The following is a 22,274-nucleotide window of genomic DNA, read 5'->3' on the forward strand; positions in this document are numbered from 1 at the left end:
GCTGACATAATATTTGTTTGTCTTGTTACCTACATTATGTTTGCAGCTCCTTAAAAGTCTGTTGTTGCCGCAGACCTCGGCACTCGTAAAATAACGAAATTTATTCGAGTGTTTTACCCTGCCATTTGGTCGCCATTTTAATTGAAATATATTCTGTTTATTTGCAGAGGAAATTGTTTTGTTCCAGTTCCGAAACCGCGCGCTGCGCTGGATATCATGTTTACGTTAAGCGTGTGCTTTTAACGGAAATTATTTGATATTTTCCCCTGTTTACGTGCTGATACGGTGGAATGTGTTATGTCAAATGTTTCTACTTAATGTGTGCACCATTTCGAAATCGCACGTCAGCCCGGTTTTGCGCGTTTGACGTTCGCAAAAGTTTTCCGAATCACGTGCGGAACCAGCTGCAATCTCGGATGTCTATGGCGGTCGTGTCTCAAATAATGCTGCTGCCAGAATTTATTTCGCTCACGGTTCGTTGAAGGAATTTGCACTGCCACCAGAGAGTGCCAGCCAGTGGAAGTAAATCTGAAACGTTTTACCGTTCTGATTTCTGCCGGAGGTCAAAATGGTATAACCCCCGCTAAGACATCCTTAAGTCGGCAGCAATTTTCTTTTTCCGCCTTCAGTCATGTCACGAGACAACGCAGCCAGGCACGGTACCTACCTACCATGCTTAAGAGCAGATAAATAAAGTGGCTGCAATGGATTGAGTGCCAAGAGAATTTGCTTGCTCGTTTTTTTTTTTTGCGTCCGTACCTACATACTTACACGTTGCTACATACATATACGTGCCACGATCAACTTGTCAACACGGTAAAGCACTTGTCAGGAAAAGTTTGTCCTCAACATTTGGCGTCCCTACCCAGCAAATGGTAGCTGTCCTTCGGAGTTCTACACTGCGTCATCATGCACTGCTAAGGGATTTTTAAGAAGTTTCCTTTTGCGATAGTTGGTATTATTAAACATTATTATTTAATGGTTTCATTGAGTGATGCTGCAGACATCGTGACTTTGCGGTCAGCATCGTTTCCGATCGGCCATCTCCTTTACAATTTTTTGTACCGTGTATCACTGGCAAAACCATACGCAGAACATGTTGAAATTTATTAAGAGTTAACGAGGATTTTTTAAAACATCTTTGCAGTCTTCAAGCAAAAATTTTTGACCGTCGATGCAAATTGAAAAGCAATTATGCCTTTCACACAATTTCCACGGTAATGAAAAACTCCTAAGAAGAGTCAGAAAAACCATGGAGAATCACAGTCACAACGGGACATAACCGGACACAACTGGACAACCTGAAACGAGTTTGATGAGGTATGTACCATTTGGACCCGTTTCAAACGATAATTTATACAATTACTTGGAGCCCGACATCTTTACCGATGGGACTGCGGAATCCACGAATCGGACAATCTCAAAGTCCAGGATGTCCATGTGGATCTGACTGGGAGCACTTATCACACTATTAATCTCCACTACACTCCAGTCACAAGCAACAATTCGGTCAGTTGATTGAGATACACCAATTAGTATAAACTTAATGGTTAAAAAACTACTTAACTAAACACCCGCTGGGACGTGCTTCAATCCCATGCGCCAGCATGAAAAGCACAACATAGCGAATAAGTAACAGTTTTCATCTATTGGCGATTATTTAATTTTTTTAATTTCAGGATCAAGTTCTATACATGTTTTTGCTTATTTTGATACTAATTACGTCACGATCCGACCAAAGAATTCGACCTAGACAGGTTAAAGGAAAATAATAATGCGCTCAAGTATTTCAGCGCCTCGCCGAACAAAGTCAAGATAACCAAATGTTGCTGTTGTAAAATCATGTTTACTTCTTACCTACAACAACATGTACCTTTTTCTTGAAAACCGCACAGCGCATTGGAATAAACGTTTTTTGGTTGAATTTGTTCTTCTATTTCATTTGTTCCAATGCGTTGTGCAGTTTTCAAGGAAAAGGCACATAAAGTTTGCAAATATTATTTTACAAAAATATCGTTTTTTTTTTCAAATATATTTTTATTAAGTTGTAATATGTGTGAACCCCAATCAAATAAATAAAATCATCTTTACAAGTACCCAGTAAACATTTTCATATGCGTATCAGAGTATCAAATGAGTTATATGTACTTATATATACCCTGAAAAATCGTAGCTGATGCAACGATTAGCCACCCAGCAAACACCAACTCGTATATCATTGTACGAAAATTATCGTTATTGACTTTTAATAAATTCAGTATCGTAAATATATCCTAATGAAATGCACACAAGTTTAATTCTGTCGTATTTGACGATAGCAAGTGCTTGAACTGCGACTTCCAGTATAGAATTGTATAGCATTATAAAACTAATCGCTTTGAGTCGGGTCTTATCGCATACATGATAAAGTTGAATTATTAACCTATATTTTGTAGTACGTATATGGCCTCCAAATTAGTACGCATTTGCTAGTTTTGTCCATCAGATACGATTTTTCATGGTATATATAGGTATGTACATATAACTCATTTGTTACTCTGATATGCGTACGAAAATGTTTGCTGGGCCACAGCTTTTGCAGATCCTGCAGTACAGTGGATAAATTAATCTTAATTTTTATCTTAGTTTGCTTATGCTTGGCCCAGAAAATCACAGGAAAAAGTCACGATGCTGCACACAGCATCGGTGGCTGTTTACCGTACGTTGCGTCAGTGACAGTAGACACCGTTTGCTTCTCGCTCGATTTTTAACAATGCCAGAAACAATCCAAAAATGATCTAAGAGGATCAAAAAGTTGTCGTAAAAATCTTAAAACCATTCGAAAAACGACCGAAAACGTGCCGAATAATTCGGTAACGTTTTGAACATTAACCAAAAAGCATTCAAAAATAACCATAAATAGAGATAAGACCAAGATAAAAAAAAAGTGGTACAAAGCCGATTAACAGATGATTTAAAATGCCCATATGCAAAAATAATCATAAAAGGATCAAGAAATGATTCGTAAATGATCTGAAAGCAGTCCAAAAACGATTCGAAAGTAACCTAAAAATGGTATAAAAATGTCCCAAAAATAATCGTAAAAATTAAAAAAAAATCCAAAAATAACCCATGTGGGGTTCTAACGCGACCAAAATATGATACAAAAATAGTCGTAAAAAGACTCAAAAATGATTTTATAATTAAGCAAATATTTCATAAAATTTTTGTTCTTTCGATATAGGACAACCGAAGGGGGTGAACAACCAATTTTTTTGAAACCAGCAAAAAAATTAAGTGTTTCACACAGTTCTACTTAAAACATAATCGTGTAAACCAACTCTGCACATGCTTTTCATATTTGCGTTATTATTTTACAAGCAAAAACCTACCAAAATAGAGCTAAAATTAAAAAAAAAACATAATATTTCTGCTAATTCACATTCGTAAATCACATTGTTTGAACATACACTTCTGTATCGTGTCGTGCTATAAGCTTTACCACTCCGTTTGTTCATTTTTCGAGTTCTTTAAGCTGTGAAGCCCACAGACTATTGGTTTTATACAAAAATGTTTAACTCGAGTTCAACAATTATTTGCCCCCTAAGCTAATTTCAAAAGAGGAGGTTGACTAAAACTTTGATAATAATTTCTAATGGCCTAATCATAAAATTATCTAAATATAATTTTAAAAATATACAAAAATAAATGCGGAAATACTTCGTAAATTATCGAAAAATAATCGTAATAAGATCCAGAAATCATTTAAAACTGATTGAAAAATGACCAAAAAATGATTTTAAAATAATCCAAAAATGATCAAAAAATACTTGTATAAAGATCCGTAACAATTCGAAAATGATCCAAAAGTGATTCAAAATAATTGTAAAAAGATCTGGAAATGATTCGAAAACGATCGAAAAGTAGTCGTATAAAATCCAAAAATGATTCAACAATAACCTAAAAATGATCCAAAAATAATCATATAATTGTGGATCATTTTGGAATAAATTTTGGTATCCAAAATGTTGCAAAAATGGGATTCTAAAATCTATTTATTTAAGAGGCCTATATCTGTACCTAAAACCAGGTCTCTGACAGGACGTCAAAAGAGGCTTATTGGTAACTAAAAACAGGTCCCTGACAGGACGTCAAGCTTTCGTAGCAATGGGTTGTATTCTCAGTCATCTCACTGGTCGACTGCTGGACTGCTCGATTACTCAACTGGTTGACTGGACTGCTCGACTTGACTGCTTGACTGAACAGCTTGTGTTGCGGACAACTGTGGCCGCTAATGCTACGATCGTTTGGCCGATGAGGCGAGATAAATTTTGACAAGCGATAGAAAGTCAAAATGACAAACCGGAAGGGATAGTAGAAGATCAAAAAAAAAGGTAACAAGAAAGAAGACAGAATAGAAGTGGGCGTTGAGCATTTTTTGATAATTTGATTAAAGAAAAGATAGTGAAAGGAAGCTTAGTACATATTATTAGATCTAAAAGTGTTATTAAATAAAGATTGAAGAAGTACGAGCTGTGAAGTGGAGGTTAGGTTTATACGTGCTACCGTGGAATTCGTATAACCGTAACCGTAAAGAGGAAAAGCAGAAGAGTAGAGCGGTTGATAGAAGGAAGAGGAGGTTGGATAGGAAAGATAGAAGGGAAACATTAATGTAAGTACTGATACACATTTGGAAAGTAAAACGAAGCATAACGGCTAGTTTAAAATATATTTTTAGCTTTGATCGGCTAAAGAGTCGATTTACAGAGATTGTTTGTCGTCAGTTCCAATTCCGAACAAAATCAAAGATTAATCCTTTGCATCGGATTGCTCTACAATGGCTTCATCAGCTTCCGAAGGAAAACATGATGATCTCTGTCTAGCATGTGGAAAGGTGGAATCCGACGACGTCGATTGGGTCCAATGCAAGAATTGTGAGCGGTGGGCACACTTTTCATGCGTTAACGTAGACGAGAAGATAGTCGAAGTGGATTGGCTTTGCCCACAATGCGTCCCTAATGTCCAGTCGTTATCCGTTCCGAAGCAGTCGAAGAAGAGTTCGAAAAAGATCTCGAAAAGTGACGTTGGTTCTCATCGTGGAACTGGTTCTGTCCTAAATCTTACTGAGCAGCAGTTAGAGGAAGAACAGCTCGCACGTGAAACGGAATTCGCGAAGCAGATGGAGATTCGAAGGAAGCGAATTGCGCTTGAAATGGCTTGGAACGAGAAACAGATGGAACAAGAACGAGAGATTCGAAAAATGGAATTGCAGGCTCGGCGCGAAATGCAAAATCGGCAGCTAATGGAAGAAAACCAAATGTTGGAAGCTCAGTTGGCGGATGAGCAGAATTTTATAAAACAACGTGATGAAATTCGGGCTAAAATGAACAGAAGTATCCAAAACGTCAGAACGGAATTAAAAAACGCAAACGGTGTTGGAAGAACGTTAGAGCCGGAGAAAACAAAAACGGTAAATGACTGGTTGAAAAGACAAGATAGCTGCGATAATCAAGAGCATGGAAGAAGCGAAAATGTAGTGGGAATGGGAACTTCGAATAGAATAAATGAAATCGTTGAAGGTCCCGCCTCACTTGCTAGTGGAGAAGCTGAACGCGAATCTGACTTTGGTGATGCAAACTCGAATGTTCGAATAAATACCCTTCCAGCTAACAGATTCGGTGAAGGAACGGTGAACCAGGTTGCTAGGCTCACTCCGGATCAATTAGCGACTCGCAAGGCTATTTGCAATAGCTTACCCAAGTTTAATGGAGATGCTCAAATCTGGCCACTTTTTATCAGTAGCTATGATCATTCGACTGCAGCTTGCGGGTACAACAATTTAGAAAACCTTAAGCGCTTGCAAGATAGCCTTGAAGGTGATGCTTTGAACGCAGTTCGCAGTATGTTAGTGCTTCCAGACTCAGTACCAGAAGTTATTGAGGATTTACGTAGGCTTTTCGGGCAACCGGAAAAGTTAATGAGGACGTTGTTTGAAAAAGTAAAACACGCTCCAGCTCCAAAAGCCGATAGATTAGGCACGTTTATTTCATTCGGCATCACAGTGAAACAGCTTTGCGACCATCTAGAGGCTGCGCGATTGAATGACCATTTAAATAACCCTATGATGGTGCAAGAGCTAGTGGACAAGCTACCGCCAAGCTACAAGCTGGAATGGGTCAGATTTAAACGAGGAAGAGAAGGCACGCCTTTAAGAAAATTCACTAATTTCATCACCGAGATCGTTGCGGATGTATCCGAAGTGGCAGATTTCTCCGTGGCCGAAAAGGACCAAATGCGACCTGCCAGGACAAGGCCGAGTAAAAAGGAGTATGTACATTTACATGATTCAGGGCCAGAGCGAAGCGCCACTTCACAAGGCGGAACATTCAACAAGGCGTGTTGGATTTGCAATAGAACGGATCACATGATCAAATTCTGTGACGACTTCAAGAAAATGAACCTAGCGGATCGCTTGAAAGCGGTCGAACGAGAAAAGTTGTGCGGTATTTGTCTGAACAAACACGGTAGCCACCGGTGTAATTCTAAGACTCGCTGTAATATCAAGAATTGTAGAGGAAACCACCATCCTCTTTTGCATCGCGCAGAAGGGACGGTCCAGATGCAGAAGGTCGTGTGCAACACGCACGATGAAGGAAGAACAGTAATTTTCCGCGTAGTACCAGTAACGCTGCACGCTGGAAATAACAGATTTGATACACTAGCTTTTCTTGACGAGGGATCGTCCACGACTCTTGTGGATGAAATAGTAGCGAATCACCTACAAGTGACCGGCAAATCTGAGCCGCTTATTGTTACGTGGACTGGAAACGTTAACCGTTTTGAAAATAGTTCACGAAAGATAGAAATTTCATTATCAGCGAGAGGTTCAAAGCGAATGTTCCCATTAGCAAATGTACGAACGGTTGCGAAACTAGACTTGCCGAAACAGGAGCTGCGATTTTCACAAATAGCGGGCAAATATAAGCATTTGGAAGGTGTACCCGTGCTAGATTATCCGTTGGAACAACCGACAATTCTCATTGGGTTAGACAATGTACATTTATTTGCACCACTAGAATCGCGGGTTGGTGCAAAGAATGAACCGATTGCTGTACGTACGAAAATGGGTTGGACCATCTATGGGCCAGAGAAGAATAAGGCGGGGCCGAAGGCCTATTTGAATCTACACTCGACTTTACCAGTCAGTAACCAACAATTGCACGATATGCTGCAGACCCAGTACGTGCTGGATGAAACCGGTGTGTCGTGTTTCGCTATCCCTGAGCCGAAGGAAGATATGCGAGCGAAGGATATTCTTAAAACGACGACGAAGCGAGTGGGAAAGCATTTCGAAACCGGGTTATTATGGCGCGAGGATAAACGACGTTTTCCGGATAATTATTCAATGGCTGTGCGCAGAATGCAAGCCCTGGAACGTAAGCTAAGCAAAACCCCAGCGTTGAAACAGAACGTGTGTCAGCAAATTGTGGATTACCAAGTCAAGGGATATGCGCATAAAGCGACGGAATCAGAGCTCACTGAAACGCCGCCTGAGGCTGTATGGTATTTACCGCTAAATGTTGTTGTGAACCCACGGAAGCCTGAAAAGGTGCGCCTAGTATGGGACGCGGCTGCATCGATTGGTGGTATTTCCCTTAACTCGGAGCTTATAAAAGGGCCGGATATGCTTGTGCCACTCCCCAGGGTGATATGTCACTTCCGAGAACGTCCTGTCGCATTCGGAGGTGACATTAAAGAAATGTATCACCAGATACTAATTCGACAGGAGGATAAGCAAGCGCAGCGTTTTCTATTCAGAGCGAGCTCGGCAGAGGCCCCGCAGGTATATATTATGGATGTGGCCACCTTCGGGTCCACCTGTTCGCCTTGCCAGGCACAATATGTAAAAAATCGGAACGCGGAATCATTCGCGGAAAATTACCCAGAAGCAGTGGAAGCGATTATCAGTCGGCACTATGTTGACGACTATTATGACAGCGTTAACACCACGGAAGAGGCAATCAAAAGGGCCGAAGAAGTTAAATATATTCATTCGCAGGCTGGGTTTCATATTAGAAACTGGGTTTCAAACTCAGCTGCGTTTCTAGAGCATTTTGGCGAGGGGATTGCGGATTCGACTGTGCATTTCAACCGGGACAAAGGTACTGAATATGAACGCGTGCTTGGCGTCGTTTGGGAGTCGACTGAGGATGTTTTCTGTTTCGCATCAGCCTCGAAGACAGAGTTTTCCGAGATTCTACAGGGAAATGAATGTCCTACAAAAAGAATGGTTCTTAGCTTCGTGATGGCGCAATTCGACCCGGCGGGTTTCCTGGCGCCGCTCGTTGTTCGGGGGAAGATGCTAGTACAGGATTTATGGAGATCTGGCTGCGAATGGGACGACCGCATTGATGATGTTTCATTCAAAAAATGGATGCGGTGGACGCAACTTATGCGTCAGGTTGAATTAATCAAAATTCCACGAAGCTATTTTGGCAACGCAATGTCGCACGAGATACAGGATCTACAGCTGCATATTTTTGCAGACGCCAGTGAGACCGCATACGGTTGTGTGGCCTACTTTCGGGCGATTATACGAGAGCGGGTAAGCTGCGCATTAAGGGCCAAACAGAATGCTGCGTCAACGCGTCCGTCAGCGTTATTCTGACAGTTTTCTCATGGGTTTACTGTCACATTGACGCTGACGGATGCGTTGACGCAGCATTCTGTTTGGGCCTTTAGTCATGAGTCGCTCGAAAGTGGCTCCATTAAAGCAAATATCAATTCCTCGCCTCGAACTTTTGGCTGCGGTTCTAGCCGCACGGCTTCAGCGAACGGTGGTTGAGAACCATACGTTCACTATAAACAAAGTGGTCTACTGGATCGATGCAAATGTAGTTCTATCGTGGATTAGATCCGACCAGCGCAGATACAAGCCATTTGTAGGATTTCGGATTGGCGAGATTCTTAGCTTAACGAAACTGGACGGGTGGCGGTGGGTGCCCACCAGGCTTAATGTTGCCGACACACTGACGAAGTGGGACTGTGATTTGGAGTTTCATTCTGATAGTTCATGGGTGCACGGTCCAGCCTTTCTGTATAAGAAAGAAAGCGAGTGGCCACAACGACAATTACCGCCAGCAAACACGACAGAAGAGCTGCGTGTACATTTATTGTTGCACAACGTGGTTGTGCCCGAAGATATCATTAATGCAAATAACATATCCAAATGGCCGGTTTTAGTACGCGCTGTAGCTTCCGCTTTACGATTCATATCGAATTGCAAACGAAAGAGCAAAGGCCTTCCAATCGAAGTATTAAAGGCGACTAACAATCAAGCGAAATTGTTGCAATTTGCGGTTGCGGGCAGAGTACATGTCCCGTTACAGCAAAGTGAGTACCAGAAGGCAGAAGAGGTTCTACTAAAAATGGCTCAGACACAATGTTTTATCGACGAGCTGAAAGTGCTGAAAAGAAATAAAGAGTTTCCCGTCGATCAGTGGCTTGCATTCGAGAGGAGTAGTCCATTACATAAGTTAACTCCAATGTTAGACGAAATCGGTTTGATACGAATGGAAGGCCGATGTGAGAGAGCCGATTGTCTTCCCTTCGATTTACGGTTTCCAGTAATCTTACCGGCTAACAACAGAGTGACATATTTGATAATTCAACATTACCACGAGAAGAGCGGTCACGCGTATCGTCAGACGGTGAAGAATAACCTGAGGCAATCATACTACGTTATACATGTCGACGCAATGATAAAAAAGGTGTCAAAATTGTGCATGTGGTGTAAGATAAACCGCAATCGACCTTCGGTTCCACGGATGGCCCCCTTACCAGAACAGCGAATTACACCGTATTTGCGACCATTTAGTTATGTAGGGATTGATTACCTGGGACCATTCGAGGTGGCAGTTGGACGTAAGAGAGAAAAACGGTGGATTGTGCTTTTCACATGCCTGGTTGCTCGGGCGGTTCATTTAGAGGTAGCGCATCGATTGACGACACAATCGTGTTTAATGGCGATACACAGATTTGCGAGCCGCAGAGGTTGGCCACTTGAATTCTTTTCAGACAACGGCACGAACTTTTTGGGAGCGAGTAAGGAATTGGCAAAAACATTGCGCGAGATTGCTGACGATTGTGCGGATCAGCTGACTAGTGCAAGAATGAAATGGTCATTTAATCCCCCAGCTGCGCCTCACATGGGAGGCGTCTGGGAGCGTCTTGTTCGCTCGGTAAAGGAAATTTTAAAGACTCTCGACGACGGAAAACAGTTAACCGATGAAATATTATGGACTGCTTTAGCGGAAGCAGAGGATATAATAAATTCACGCCCGCTTACGTATGTGACACACGAGTCAGATGAACCTGAAGCTATCACCCCCAATCACTTTTTGCGTGTAGCTTCATTCGATCGACCGGTAAGTCAACCAATATCTTCATCACCACATCCAGCAAGCACGTTGCGGGATGCTTTCCAACGGTCTCAGGAGTTAGTATGTATGATATGGAAACGTTGGATCAGCGAGTACGTTCCGTCCTTGAACCAAAGGTCGAAATGGTTTAATGAAACTAGGCCCTTGAAAACTGGAGATTTAGTGTATGTCGTTGAAGGCAGTAACCGGAAATGCTGGATCAGAGGAGTCATCGAGGAGCCTATCGTGTCCGGCGATGGACGGATTAGACAGGCATGGGTGCGGACCAACAACGGGCGCAAAAAGCGAGCTGCTGCACAGTTGGCCGTCATGGAGATTGAGGATAGTAACTCTAAACCGGAAGTGGTTCCCGGAGCGAGGTTACGGGCGGGAGAAAATGTTGCGGACAACTGTGGCCGCTAATGCTACGATCGTTTGGCCGATGAGGCGAGATAAATTTTGACAAGCGATAGAAAGTCAAAATGACAAACCGGAAGGGATAGTAGAAGATCAAAAAAAAAGGTAACAAGAAAGAAGACAGAATAGAAGTGGGCGTTGAGCATTTTTTGATAATTTGATTAAAGAAAAGATAGTGAAAGGAAGCTTAGTACATATTATTAGATCTAAAAGTGTTATTAAATAAAGATTGAAGAAGTACGAGCTGTGAAGTGGAGGTTAGGTTTATACGTGCTACCGTGGAATTCGTATAACCGTAACCGTAAAGAGGAAAAGCAGAAGAGTAGAGCGGTTGATAGAAGGAAGAGGAGGTTGGATAGGAAAGATAGAAGGGAAACATTAATGTAAGTACTGATACACATTTGGAAAGTAAAACGAAGCATAACGGCTAGTTTAAAATATATTTTTAGCTTTGATCGGCTAAAGAGTCGATTTACAGAGATTGTTTGTCGTCAGTTCCAATTCCGAACAGCTTGATTTAACTGCTCGAGTGGACTACTCGACTTAACTACTCGATTCGACTGCTTGACACATTTGCTTGACTCACTACTCGACCCGACTGCTCGACTTAACTGCACGATGGAACTGCTCGACTGGACTGTTCGATTCGACTGCTCGACTGGACTATCCAGCTTTCCACGAGCGATAATGGCGGATATTGAGCACAAGTGGGCACAATCTTTTGACATTCCTTGGAGGAGCGTCGAGTTCGCCCTGACGGAGTTACTATGGATACATTCATGATTGTTTGTTGTTCGAATGTAAAAATGTAAACATTGCTTAATTTTGCAGATCAGCTGAAGTGGAACATAACTAAACGGATTCAAAATTTTATAGTGGTTTGCGGCCATAATTTGCTGAAGGCACTGGCTCAGAATACTTTTTCACAATCGTGCGAATTAAACATTCGAAACATTACACATCAACGCAAACATTAACTTCATGTTGGTCGAGCCGTTGTCACGTTTGCTCTCGAACAGCGTCTCGACTTGATAAGAAACTTTCCGTTGCGTATTAGGACATTCTCCCTGAAATTTGCGAAAACTGCAAAGCCGCAATCCATAAAACTTGTTGTCCGTTCAATTATGTTCCTCTTTAGCTGATCTGCAACATTGAACAATGTTTACATTTTTACATTCGAACAACAAACAATCATGAATGTATCCATAGTAACTCCGTCAGGCCGAACTCGACGCTCCTCCAAGGAATGTCAAAAGATTGTGCCCACTTGTGCTCAATATCCGCCATTATCGCTCGTGGAAAGCTGGATATGACTGGAGAGCATGATTTATCTGTTCGACTAGACTGCTCGACTCAACTGTTTGATTCGACGCTTGACTCAACTGCTCGGTTCAACTGCTTGATTCCACTGCTCGACTGGACTACTCAACTCAACTGCTCGACTCGACTGCTAGAATGAACTGCTTGACTCAACTACTCAATTAGACTACTCGAATCAGCTGCTCGTCTCAACTTATCAACCCGATTGCTCGATTCAACTGCTCGACTAGACTACTCGATTTGATTGCTCGACTCAACTGACAGCTTGATTCAACTGCTCGACTAGACTGCTCGACTTAGCCACTCAACCCGACTGCTTGACTCAACTGCTTGACTAAACTGTTTGATTCGACAGCTCGACTTAACTACTCGATCCAACTGCTCAACTGGGTTACTAGACTGAACTGCTTGACTCAACTGTTCGATTTAACTGCTCGACTGAACCGCTTGACCCGACCGCTCGACTGGACTGCTTGACTGAACTGTTCGATTTGAGTGCTCGACGAGACTATTCGATTCAACTGCTCGACTGGACTACTCGATATAACTGCTCGATTAAAGTGCTCGACTCAACTGCATGTCTTCTGTTTGATTCGACAGCTCGACTTAACTGCTCGATGCAACTGTGCTCGACTGGACTACTCGACTCAACTGCTCAACTGGACTACTCGACTCGACTGCTCGACTCAGCTGCTCAACTTTACTACTCGACTCAACTGCTCGAATAAACTGTTCGACTAGATTACTTGGCTCAACTGCTCGACTCAACTGTTCGACTTAACCGCTTGACACGACTGCTTGACTAAACCATTCGATTCGACTGCTTGACTCAAATGCTCAACTAGTCTACTCGATTCAACTGCTCGACTGGACTGCTAGATTTAACTGCTCGACCGGACTGCTTGACTGAACAGCTTGATTTTACTGCTTGACTCGATTGCTTGATTCGACTGTTCGACTTGACTGCTCGACTCGACTGCAAGACCCAACTGCTTGACTCGATTGCTTGATTCAACTGCTCGACTCGCCTGCTCAACTCGATTGCTTGTCGCGATAGCATATGGTCGGTGTTAAATCAGACCAAGTCGCAAAATTTAACAAAATGAGTTTATGATAGCAATCGATCAAGAATTTTCTAAGCAACATTTTACTCTAATCAGACTACATAAATGTTTGAAACAGCCAAATGTTTTTATTCAATTAAATAAAATGCAATATGACCATAAATTTTTTTTTTCAGTTTCCGGCTATGATTCTTTTATGTAGAGCAATATTATGCAATATAAGAACTCAAAGAACTAATACAAAGATTAAACATCTTCGCAAACACTGGCCTCCCCCAGTTACAATTTGGGTTTTATTACACTCTTATGATGGTATTTAAGACAAAAATGGCTCTGGAATGCTGCAATAAGAGTACAATAAAATTCACATTGTTGCATTGAATGTATACGTAGTTTTCTGAATTCTGAACAGACATTTATATTTTCCGGATCGTAAGATTCGAACTCAACTAGTTATCTAATAATGATCCAAAAACAATTGTTAAAAGATCCAAAACTAATTCAAAAATAGTCATAACAAAATCCAAAAATAATCAGAAAAGAATAGTAAAAACATTCGAAAATGATCCAAAAGTAATCCAAAAACTATCCAATACTGCGCGTAGTTCATTATCGTGACTACTAAATGAGTTATAACGGATGGAAATATAGAATACGGTAATATTCCGATTTTGTCAGCCCCATGTTGAATTTTGGGCTGACAAAATGAGGAAACTGACAAAATCGGGAAATCGCTTTTCGAAATTTTTTTCAAAAATTCAAGACCTAAGACCTTACAATATCGAAGACTTCTACCAAAAATTAAATTTTAACCCTCAATTGATCAACCGAAAGCTCAAGTCAATCTAATCAATCGGGCACAGAACACTAGTCCAGAACCGTAAGACTACGTCTTTGATTTCTATTCTATCTATATGAGGGAACACCGAGCACTTTAGAAAAACGAAAAGGGTATATGTAACGAAAAGTGGTTATAGTTTGCACGCTTATAGCTCAGTAATCCGTCAATAGATTCTACAGATATTGGTATCAATCAATTGGAAATTTTTCAAAAAATCCATTACAACACAGTAGTTTACATGCTTCCCTAGCAGACGTTTAAGAATTGAGAAAATATTAGACGACTATTCATCATTTCATTATTTTCATTTTTTCATCTTCCCACGTCAATGCTTCCCTAGCACGGATGACAGAAATATGTAGGAGATGAGCTATGGGTTAAGCTCCCTTATGATTGTAGTTAATTTACGCCCTAGCTGTTGCAGCTTCCCCGGATAAGGCAACCAAGACATCCAAATTCATCAAGCGAGACGCCAACAAACCGAAGAATATCAACTCATCCACCAGCGAACGATATGGTTTTAACTGCTATGCCTTTTGCTGCGCATCGTCACTCGGTCGCGACACTTCGTCAGGAAAGATTGTATTTGAAATATTGCTTCTGCTTGCCTGTCTTTTGCTGCTCATCGTCATTCGGTTGTACACTCGAGTCGCTATTTAGGCGAAAGATACGTTCCGCGTAAATCAAAATCACGTAAATAAAAAACCGCGTAAATTCCAAAAACAAAAATTCGTGTAAAAAAAACTTCGTGGATTTCAACGTTGCTTGAAAAAATAGACTAATTGAGCACATCCGCGTAAATTCCGAAAATCGCGTAAATTCCGAAATTCGCGTAAAAATAGTCGCGTAAAAAACAAATTGCGTAAAAAGCGACTTCAGTGTAGTTGAAACATTGCTTCTGCTTGCCTGCCTTTTGTTGCGCATCGTCATTCGGACAGCGACCACAAGTACAGATATTTGTGCATGCATAAATTTGGGACCCATTAATTATTTTAGTTCCTGTGAGGTCTGTGCTACTAATGTTTCTGAATTTTAAAGTAAGCCAAAAACTATTTACATTATACAAAAGATTAGAGAAAGAGAAAATAAAATACTGCGAAGAAAATGGTAGTGTCCCACATTTATGAATGTACAAATCAGGCTTTAGTTTTCAAAAGGTCGCATAATCAACCCTTTTACATGCATTATGCGACGTTTTGAAAACTAAAGCCATAAATATCTGTACATGTGGCAACGCTGTTATCGACACATCGGGCAGGCACCTCTCGAGTCACATCCGCGGCATAATTTCAAAGGTTGTATTTGAAACATTGCTTGCCTTACGGTGCGCATCGTCATTCGGTCAGCGGCTTTGGTTAGCGAAACATCGGCAAGCAGCTAGCTTGCGACACATAACATCATAAACGTAAAAGTCTATCTTGATTACAGATCCTACCAGTACCGTTTGTCCGGTAAACAGTTTCCCACCATTAATTCACACATCAATAACCTATCTGATGGACGAAAGTAGACGATGGACACCACGAGTCAGAAATTTGAGAATTCGAGATTAACAAACGGACCTTTTCAGGTCCACCATTTAAATTAGCTGAAAGGTTGAAATTACGAATTTCTCACATGTAAGAACACAATATTTCAATGCGCAGCTTGGGCATCTACATATGAAATTCGTACAAAAATCACCGGCTTTAGCATTGGGAGACGAATTGCTCTACATTCGTAGTCCTACGTCAAGCCTGCGCCCGTGCCACTAGGCAAGGACCCTTGTACTTTTTTGGTGCGCATTAGAGTTTTGAGCGGGAAAACTTCTCAGGTAACCAATAAGCATTTCCAATGCAATTTAAATGCAAGCCAATAAGCATTTAAGTTGCCTTAAATGCTATTTTGGAAAAATATGCGGTTACTTTACTGCTAGCCCTCTTATAGTGCTGACAATGCTTATTTGCAGCTAGTTACCGACAAGAAGAATTTAAATAGAATTGTGGATGCCAATTTACACCAGTTATGCAGTCAAAAGGGCCGTATAAAACGCCAGGGATGCTAATAAACGATTGATTTACTGCTTATACTAATGCTTATTGGTTACCTGGGTTGGTTTTAGGTTTATGGAATCTTTGGAAGATTTTTTTTAAATTAAAAGATCTATCGTCTAGTCTGGTGGAATTCAAATTTTGATTAATCATCCTAAAAGTGCAATAAAAAATTTTTTTTTTAATTTTAATATAATACCTTGAAGTGTCCTGCAAAGATTTAAAGCATATTATTACAAGAAATTTTGCTGAGAATAGTAACCTTCTATCTCCTAATCAAAGATAGAAAAATTCTATTTTTCATATAAGAAAAACCGTTAAAATCAGTTTTTTTTATTTTAGCTGTTTTTGTAGTTGTATAAATTTTCGAGTTTTACAAAGTTGTACAAATAGTGAAAATACACAACATTGCTGAATATAGTATACCTCTATCTTTGCTTGTTTAGGAAATGTAGAACTTTAAACATAAAAATATCCTAACCCCCCCTTTGACCCCTAGCTACGCGCAAAAAAGGCATCATTTCATTCAAAAACTCTATCAGTTTCAGGCAGACTGAAAAGTTTTACAAATAATGTTTTAAAGCACAAAAGTTAAACAAAATTTATAGGCTGACAAAATCGGGATAAAAAGCTGATAAAATCGGAGGTAGACAAAATCGGGGATAGACAAAATCGGGAGCTGACAAAATCGGAACATTACTGTATTTCATATTTTCATTTGGCACTTAAGATGTCTCCTTCTGGGTTAGACGCTCTCCAAAATCGTCATTTTTGCTTAGCCCTTCATAACTTTTTAGCCACTGAATCGATTTTAATGGTTTTAGTGTTGAACATAAACTATTTTGAGTTGAGGACTCCAATTTTTTATGAGACGACATTTAGTAGCTAGTGGAATACTTACTTGCTATATCATTTGCTGTCGCTCTCGCTTCGAAAAGTTCTAGTATATTCAAAGTATAGCATAAGCGGGTAACGTAGCTTCGAGATAAAGAGGTCTTCACGACAAATGCATCAGGATGCGTCCTACTTTTTTTTATACACAAAATGGGTCTACAAACTGATAAATTTTGGGTTTCATCTTCTATCAAATACCCCCCTCCGTAGTGCACTGAACTCAAAGCCAAAGTATAGTGTAGTGGCCCATAACGTGTGTAGGGTGAAGAAATCATCACACAGCCTTTGACCGTGCCCTGCCATAGCGGTAGCATTCGTGATGCGTCATTTCTTTGTATCTGATCAATTCCTTTCAAATCCAACTATTGGTATTGATTGCCGCAACATTGAGCATCAGATGTTCGTCCCAAACTGCTTATCGTTGTTCGTCCCTCCTGCCTGAACGAAGCTTGTGCACACTGACTGTCTGGCAGCGTCAACATTTATGCGCTTATTTACGATTATTATCGAGTATCTTCTGCAAAATGTGAACGAATTTGTTTTCGGTCTTATTTGTTTGCAGCGATATCTCATGCGTCACATGCGAATTTCGTGAAACACAAAGGAACCAGGAGTAGCAACGGCTATTTACTAGAATTCGCACGGGATGATGCATTGAGCAACTCGTTAGGATATCCTGTAAAAAATACTGAAGGCAACCTGGTAGAAATAAACATTAATAGAAGGACAAAAGCTACCTTCAGGTAGCTGCAAAAGATTTCAGTAATCCAATCATTTCAAGTAATTCAAACTATCGCACAGAGAAAGAAATTAAATGCTCAGGGCCATACAATGTGATACTTTTTTTGTAGCAATTGACAGAAAGCGGCTTGATCAGTTCAAACTACTCCAATTAGTAGAGAAGCGTGACAAATTGCTTGTGCAAAGCGTTTCCCATTCAGGAGTGACCCTCGTGCGCTCGCTCTGTGAATGCTGTACGTCATCCGAAAGCTATCAATTAAACGAATTTCAATCCCGGTCGGTCGGTCGGTCGGTCGGTCGGTCGCTCGGCCGGCCGGCGGTGGACCATTCATCGCTTCTCGGGTCAACCCAAAGCAGACGAATCAGTGAGTGTGAGCCTTTTGTGTTCGTACACGTCCCGCATGGGACCGCGTCCCGTGCCGTGCCGTTCCGTTCCGGGGGATGGATCGGTTTGAGCTTTCTTTGCCCACTTTTAATTTCCACTGATATTAATTTTCCCTCGTCAATAGCTAAGGACAGATTTGTGCTCCATTATTTTTCTCTTTTTACTACTTTCATCAATGCATTTTCCCCCGCCAACGGACGGAACATTTTCAAGACCACTCAGCGGAAAGGCTCTCTTACGGAGCAAAAAAAAATGGATGACCTGAAATAGATCTCGGAAGGCGCTTAATGTATTCCACCTCATGACACCCGGTAAGATTTATGCAAATTATTCAACGGAGGAAATAGATTGTTCGATGGCTTAAATTTTTACTCGTTGAGCTGTTATAATATTGGAACAAAAAACTTTGGAAATTTCATTACTACATTCTAAAATCGTTTCTTGAATACTAAAATTAATTGGAAAATATTTCAATATATAAAATTATGACAAAAAAACATGAAAATATCATGTTTTCTGCTAAATGACACCAAATGGTTCCAGTTCGCAGTTCGACATCGAACCGGAAAAAAACGAACAATTTAGTAATCGTTCGCACTGAAGCGTAAAGTGCCGGACCCTAATGCTACTAACCGACATCAGCTTGTAACGCAGGCTAAGCCGGATTTTGATATTTGCTTCCAATCAACCGCCGGGTGATTAATGGCCACTGACACAAAGCGGCGAATCACGTCTCGCATCAGCCAGCAGGAAGAAACGGTCGGACCGGCCGGCAGGGCGCGGTGGTGGGCGGCCAAGAGGGAAGATCCGTTCGCAACCGATAGGAATTCTAACCAGGCCACACGTTCCAGTGGCGTGTGCGCCACAAAGAGCGAACCGAACCATTTTGCTCCTGCTGGAACATGGACAGTTCCGCACCGGGCCGGCCGGCGAGATAGTACGAAGAATGATTGCTTCTGCCAGCCCAGCAACCATCGCATCGCTAGGAAGGATCAAAGGAATCGCAATATGGAAATTGCTTGATTGAAAGCGCCCTGCGGACTCGAGTCCACCGCCAAAGCCGTGGTTTTCGCACATTGTTTCCGGTTCCACGCTTCCCGCCCCTCCTTTCGGGGTTGGCACGTATGCCCAGTTCGGAACGAGCGGGAAAAAATGTGTCCTCGTGGATTTCCATGGCAGCGAAAGCCCTAGGGGTCACCGAATGTCGCATCGTCGCAAGTCTTTTTATTTATTAATGCCGTTGTGTATTTTTAGCTTGCGTACGTACAATATTGCCAGAAAATGATTTGCGACTGAAGGTCAATTAAATACATTAAATCGATGTTTTGATCGAGTTGTTGTTGAAGAATTACGAGCGACCAAAAAATATTTAAAATTCTTAGAAAAAATCCCAAAAAATAAAAGCTGAAATTTCCAACCGCATTTTTTCCCACCAATTATCCATCATTCTAATAAACCCCTCGCACCAACAAGGCCAATATTCGAAAAAACCACAGTATGCGTGAGGATTCCCAGTTCCAGCATCTGTGATGCTGTGTGACCGGTGGTGGTGGCTGCTACTGCTGTTACTGCTGCTGCACACAGAAGCTCACTTTTCTTTTCGTCTCACAGTGGCCCACCACCGCCCACCCACCGATGATTTCAATTAAGTTACAAAAGATTGTTAATGGAGCTGAAAAAGGGCTGAAATATTATCCGTCACGTTCGTGCACTTCACTGGTTGGCCGGCCAACAGTAGCAGTAGCAGCCCGGTTGTGGGGTTATGTCTATTATGCGTCCCTGATGGCAAGGATGAAGATGTACAATGACACTCGCCAACCCCCGGGCTTCTCACACCAGCCAGGCACCCGGCAAGGCAGGGCAAGGCAGTAGTGATAAGTGATCGTTAATTTGGCCGCAAGCAAGTGGCAGGCAGCTGCCTGCCTGCCGGAAGATGCTAGCTACTGCCGGCGGACAACAGGCGGTAGAAGATTTATGGTGATGGACATCGTTGTCCATCCGAGAAAAGGAATCTGCTCGTCAGCACTTACCAATAACTGATTATTTCTATAGCAGAGGGATTCCATTATAAGCGTGGGAAAAGCTGTGCTTTGCTTTATTAGAGAATTAATGGACCAACTCTTGCGCGGTGACTGAGTGAGTCATAAATTTGAACCCACCTAGACGGTCCGGGGTTTGTGCCTGAGCATCTTTAAAGATTGTTGCTCTAGGTGCCGTAGAATACTCGAAGATCTGTTGGATTGATATTTCCCACTGTGAATTGAAATTAACAAAATAACGAAAACAGAGACAGTTTAAAATTATAATAAAACGCAGCTAACATTCATTGCATTGGGAGAAAAAATAAAATAACAATTTAAGTGAAATATTTTTTTGTGAGATAACAAAAAAGTTTACTCGATATTCCCTGGACCCCTGGACTCTGGATATGGGTGGACCCGTTTTAGGCTGTGAAACATTTCGCAAAATTTTTAACTTTTTGGTTAAAATTTGACAGTTCGATGATTTTCCGAAAATAACCCTGCTCGGGAGCATGGTTAGTTTTGACAGTTCGATGGTTCGCTTCTGAGAGCCAATGAGATATGCCACAGGTGAGGAAAGAGCTTCGATGTGTTTCACTGATTTTTCCTTGAATTTTTTTTTCACTGATGTTTAACATATACCAAATTTGTTTATTCAACCCGAAATGAAATGAGATAAATTTTATCTATCAAATAGGAGCAAATGAACACCACGAATTCATCCAATTCCAACCTGGACTGAATAAATAAATTCGCTGTTATAAAAACATATCTTCATCCTCACCTTATATATGCTCTCATTGAGTAAAACAACTATCAATCTGTCAAATATGAAATGGTTCGCATTCTGAACAGATTTTAACCACTCGAGGAGAAATAACCAGTACGATGGGTCAAATTTTAACTAAAAAGTTATAAATTTCGCGAAATGGTTCACAGCCTTAGAAATAAGACATGATACAAAATGGCACTGCAAAGTTGAGCATCAAAAAATATAACAAATTCAAAAAAAACGGTTGGTTTTTACAATTGACGGAAGGACGGTAGAAGAAAGAAGGACGGTTGTGGGTTCAAATCCGGTTATAATCTCTGATTATAGCTTGATTCGACCCATGCACCTTCTAGCATTGGACCACAACGACAAAGATAAGAGTCACAACGACAACTTGTTAAGCGTAGCTACCAATTATCCTCCCACTTCCTTTCCTCTCTTTCCCCTCCATTACCAAAAAAAAAATTCTTTACTTTCCCCTACCATCCCTCCATCAATTGTAGAACCATCGTTTCAAAAAAAATATTAAGAAGAATGTAATGAAATAAAGGTATTGATAGTATCCAAACGGAACGAGACACGGCGTGAAGATGAAAAAGCGGAAAATTAGATAAGGGAAGACCATTACAATCAAATTTATGAAATTGGACATAAAATTGAACTTAACAGATTTGAAATTGGACTTGAATTTAGAAACTTCACTTCAGTTGGCAATGGAAATTGGACTTGAAACTGGATTGCAATTTACACTTGGAGTTTGACTTAAATTAATCTTGAAATTAAGCTTGAAATTGGATTTGAAAATAGACTTGAAATCTTACAGAAAATTAGACCTTAAATTAGAGTTGAAATTGGGCTTAATATATAGAGCTAATATTATTTATTTATTTGTAAAAATATATGAATATGAAATATATATGAATATATATGAAATAATATGAAACAAAATACAATACACAAACGACAGAAAATACATACAAAGTGTAATTACAAATGCAGGGAAATTTCGTCGTGGTTGGGCCGCCTTTTGACATTCGCCCATAACTTCCGTTTCAAAAAGAATTTTTAAAATCTGACTGATTGTTTAAAAAATAATAAAGTTACAGGCATTTACGTGAAGACAAAAAATGTTGTCATACTCGGGCCACGTTGTACAGGTTGGGTCACCGCTCTTAATCCAAGAAATACGTATTGAAATTCTATGTAGAGACCAGCGCCGTAACGAGCCGTTGGCCAGACTGGCCCCCGCCAAGGGCGCTAGCTCTTGGGGGTGCTAAAAAGGGCTTGTATTCAGTAAAGTATTAGCAATAGCATATGACATTAAAAAACTGGACTGATTTTAGCTATTTTTCATGCCACGTTATCAGTTGATTTGCATGTAACAGCCAT

At 40.9% G+C, this 22,274-nt stretch overlaps 1 protein-coding gene across 1 annotated transcript; it reads left to right on the forward strand.

Annotated features, from left to right (window-relative positions):
* The first annotated feature begins 4,816 nt into the window (after positions 1-4,816).
* On the forward strand, positions 4,817-10,823 carry LOC128746310 (uncharacterized). The gene is made up of 2 exons (XM_053843359.1): positions 4,817-8,584; positions 8,754-10,823. The coding sequence occupies exons 1-2, from the start codon at positions 4,817-4,819 to the stop codon at positions 10,821-10,823; spliced, it is 5,838 nt and encodes a 1,945-aa protein (XP_053699334.1).
* The last annotated feature ends 11,451 nt before the right edge of the window (positions 10,824-22,274 follow it).

Source organism: Sabethes cyaneus, chromosome 1 (genome assembly GCF_943734655.1).
Source record: "Sabethes cyaneus chromosome 1, idSabCyanKW18_F2, whole genome shotgun sequence".
Lineage (NCBI taxonomy): Eukaryota > Metazoa > Arthropoda > Insecta > Diptera > Culicidae > Sabethes > Sabethes cyaneus.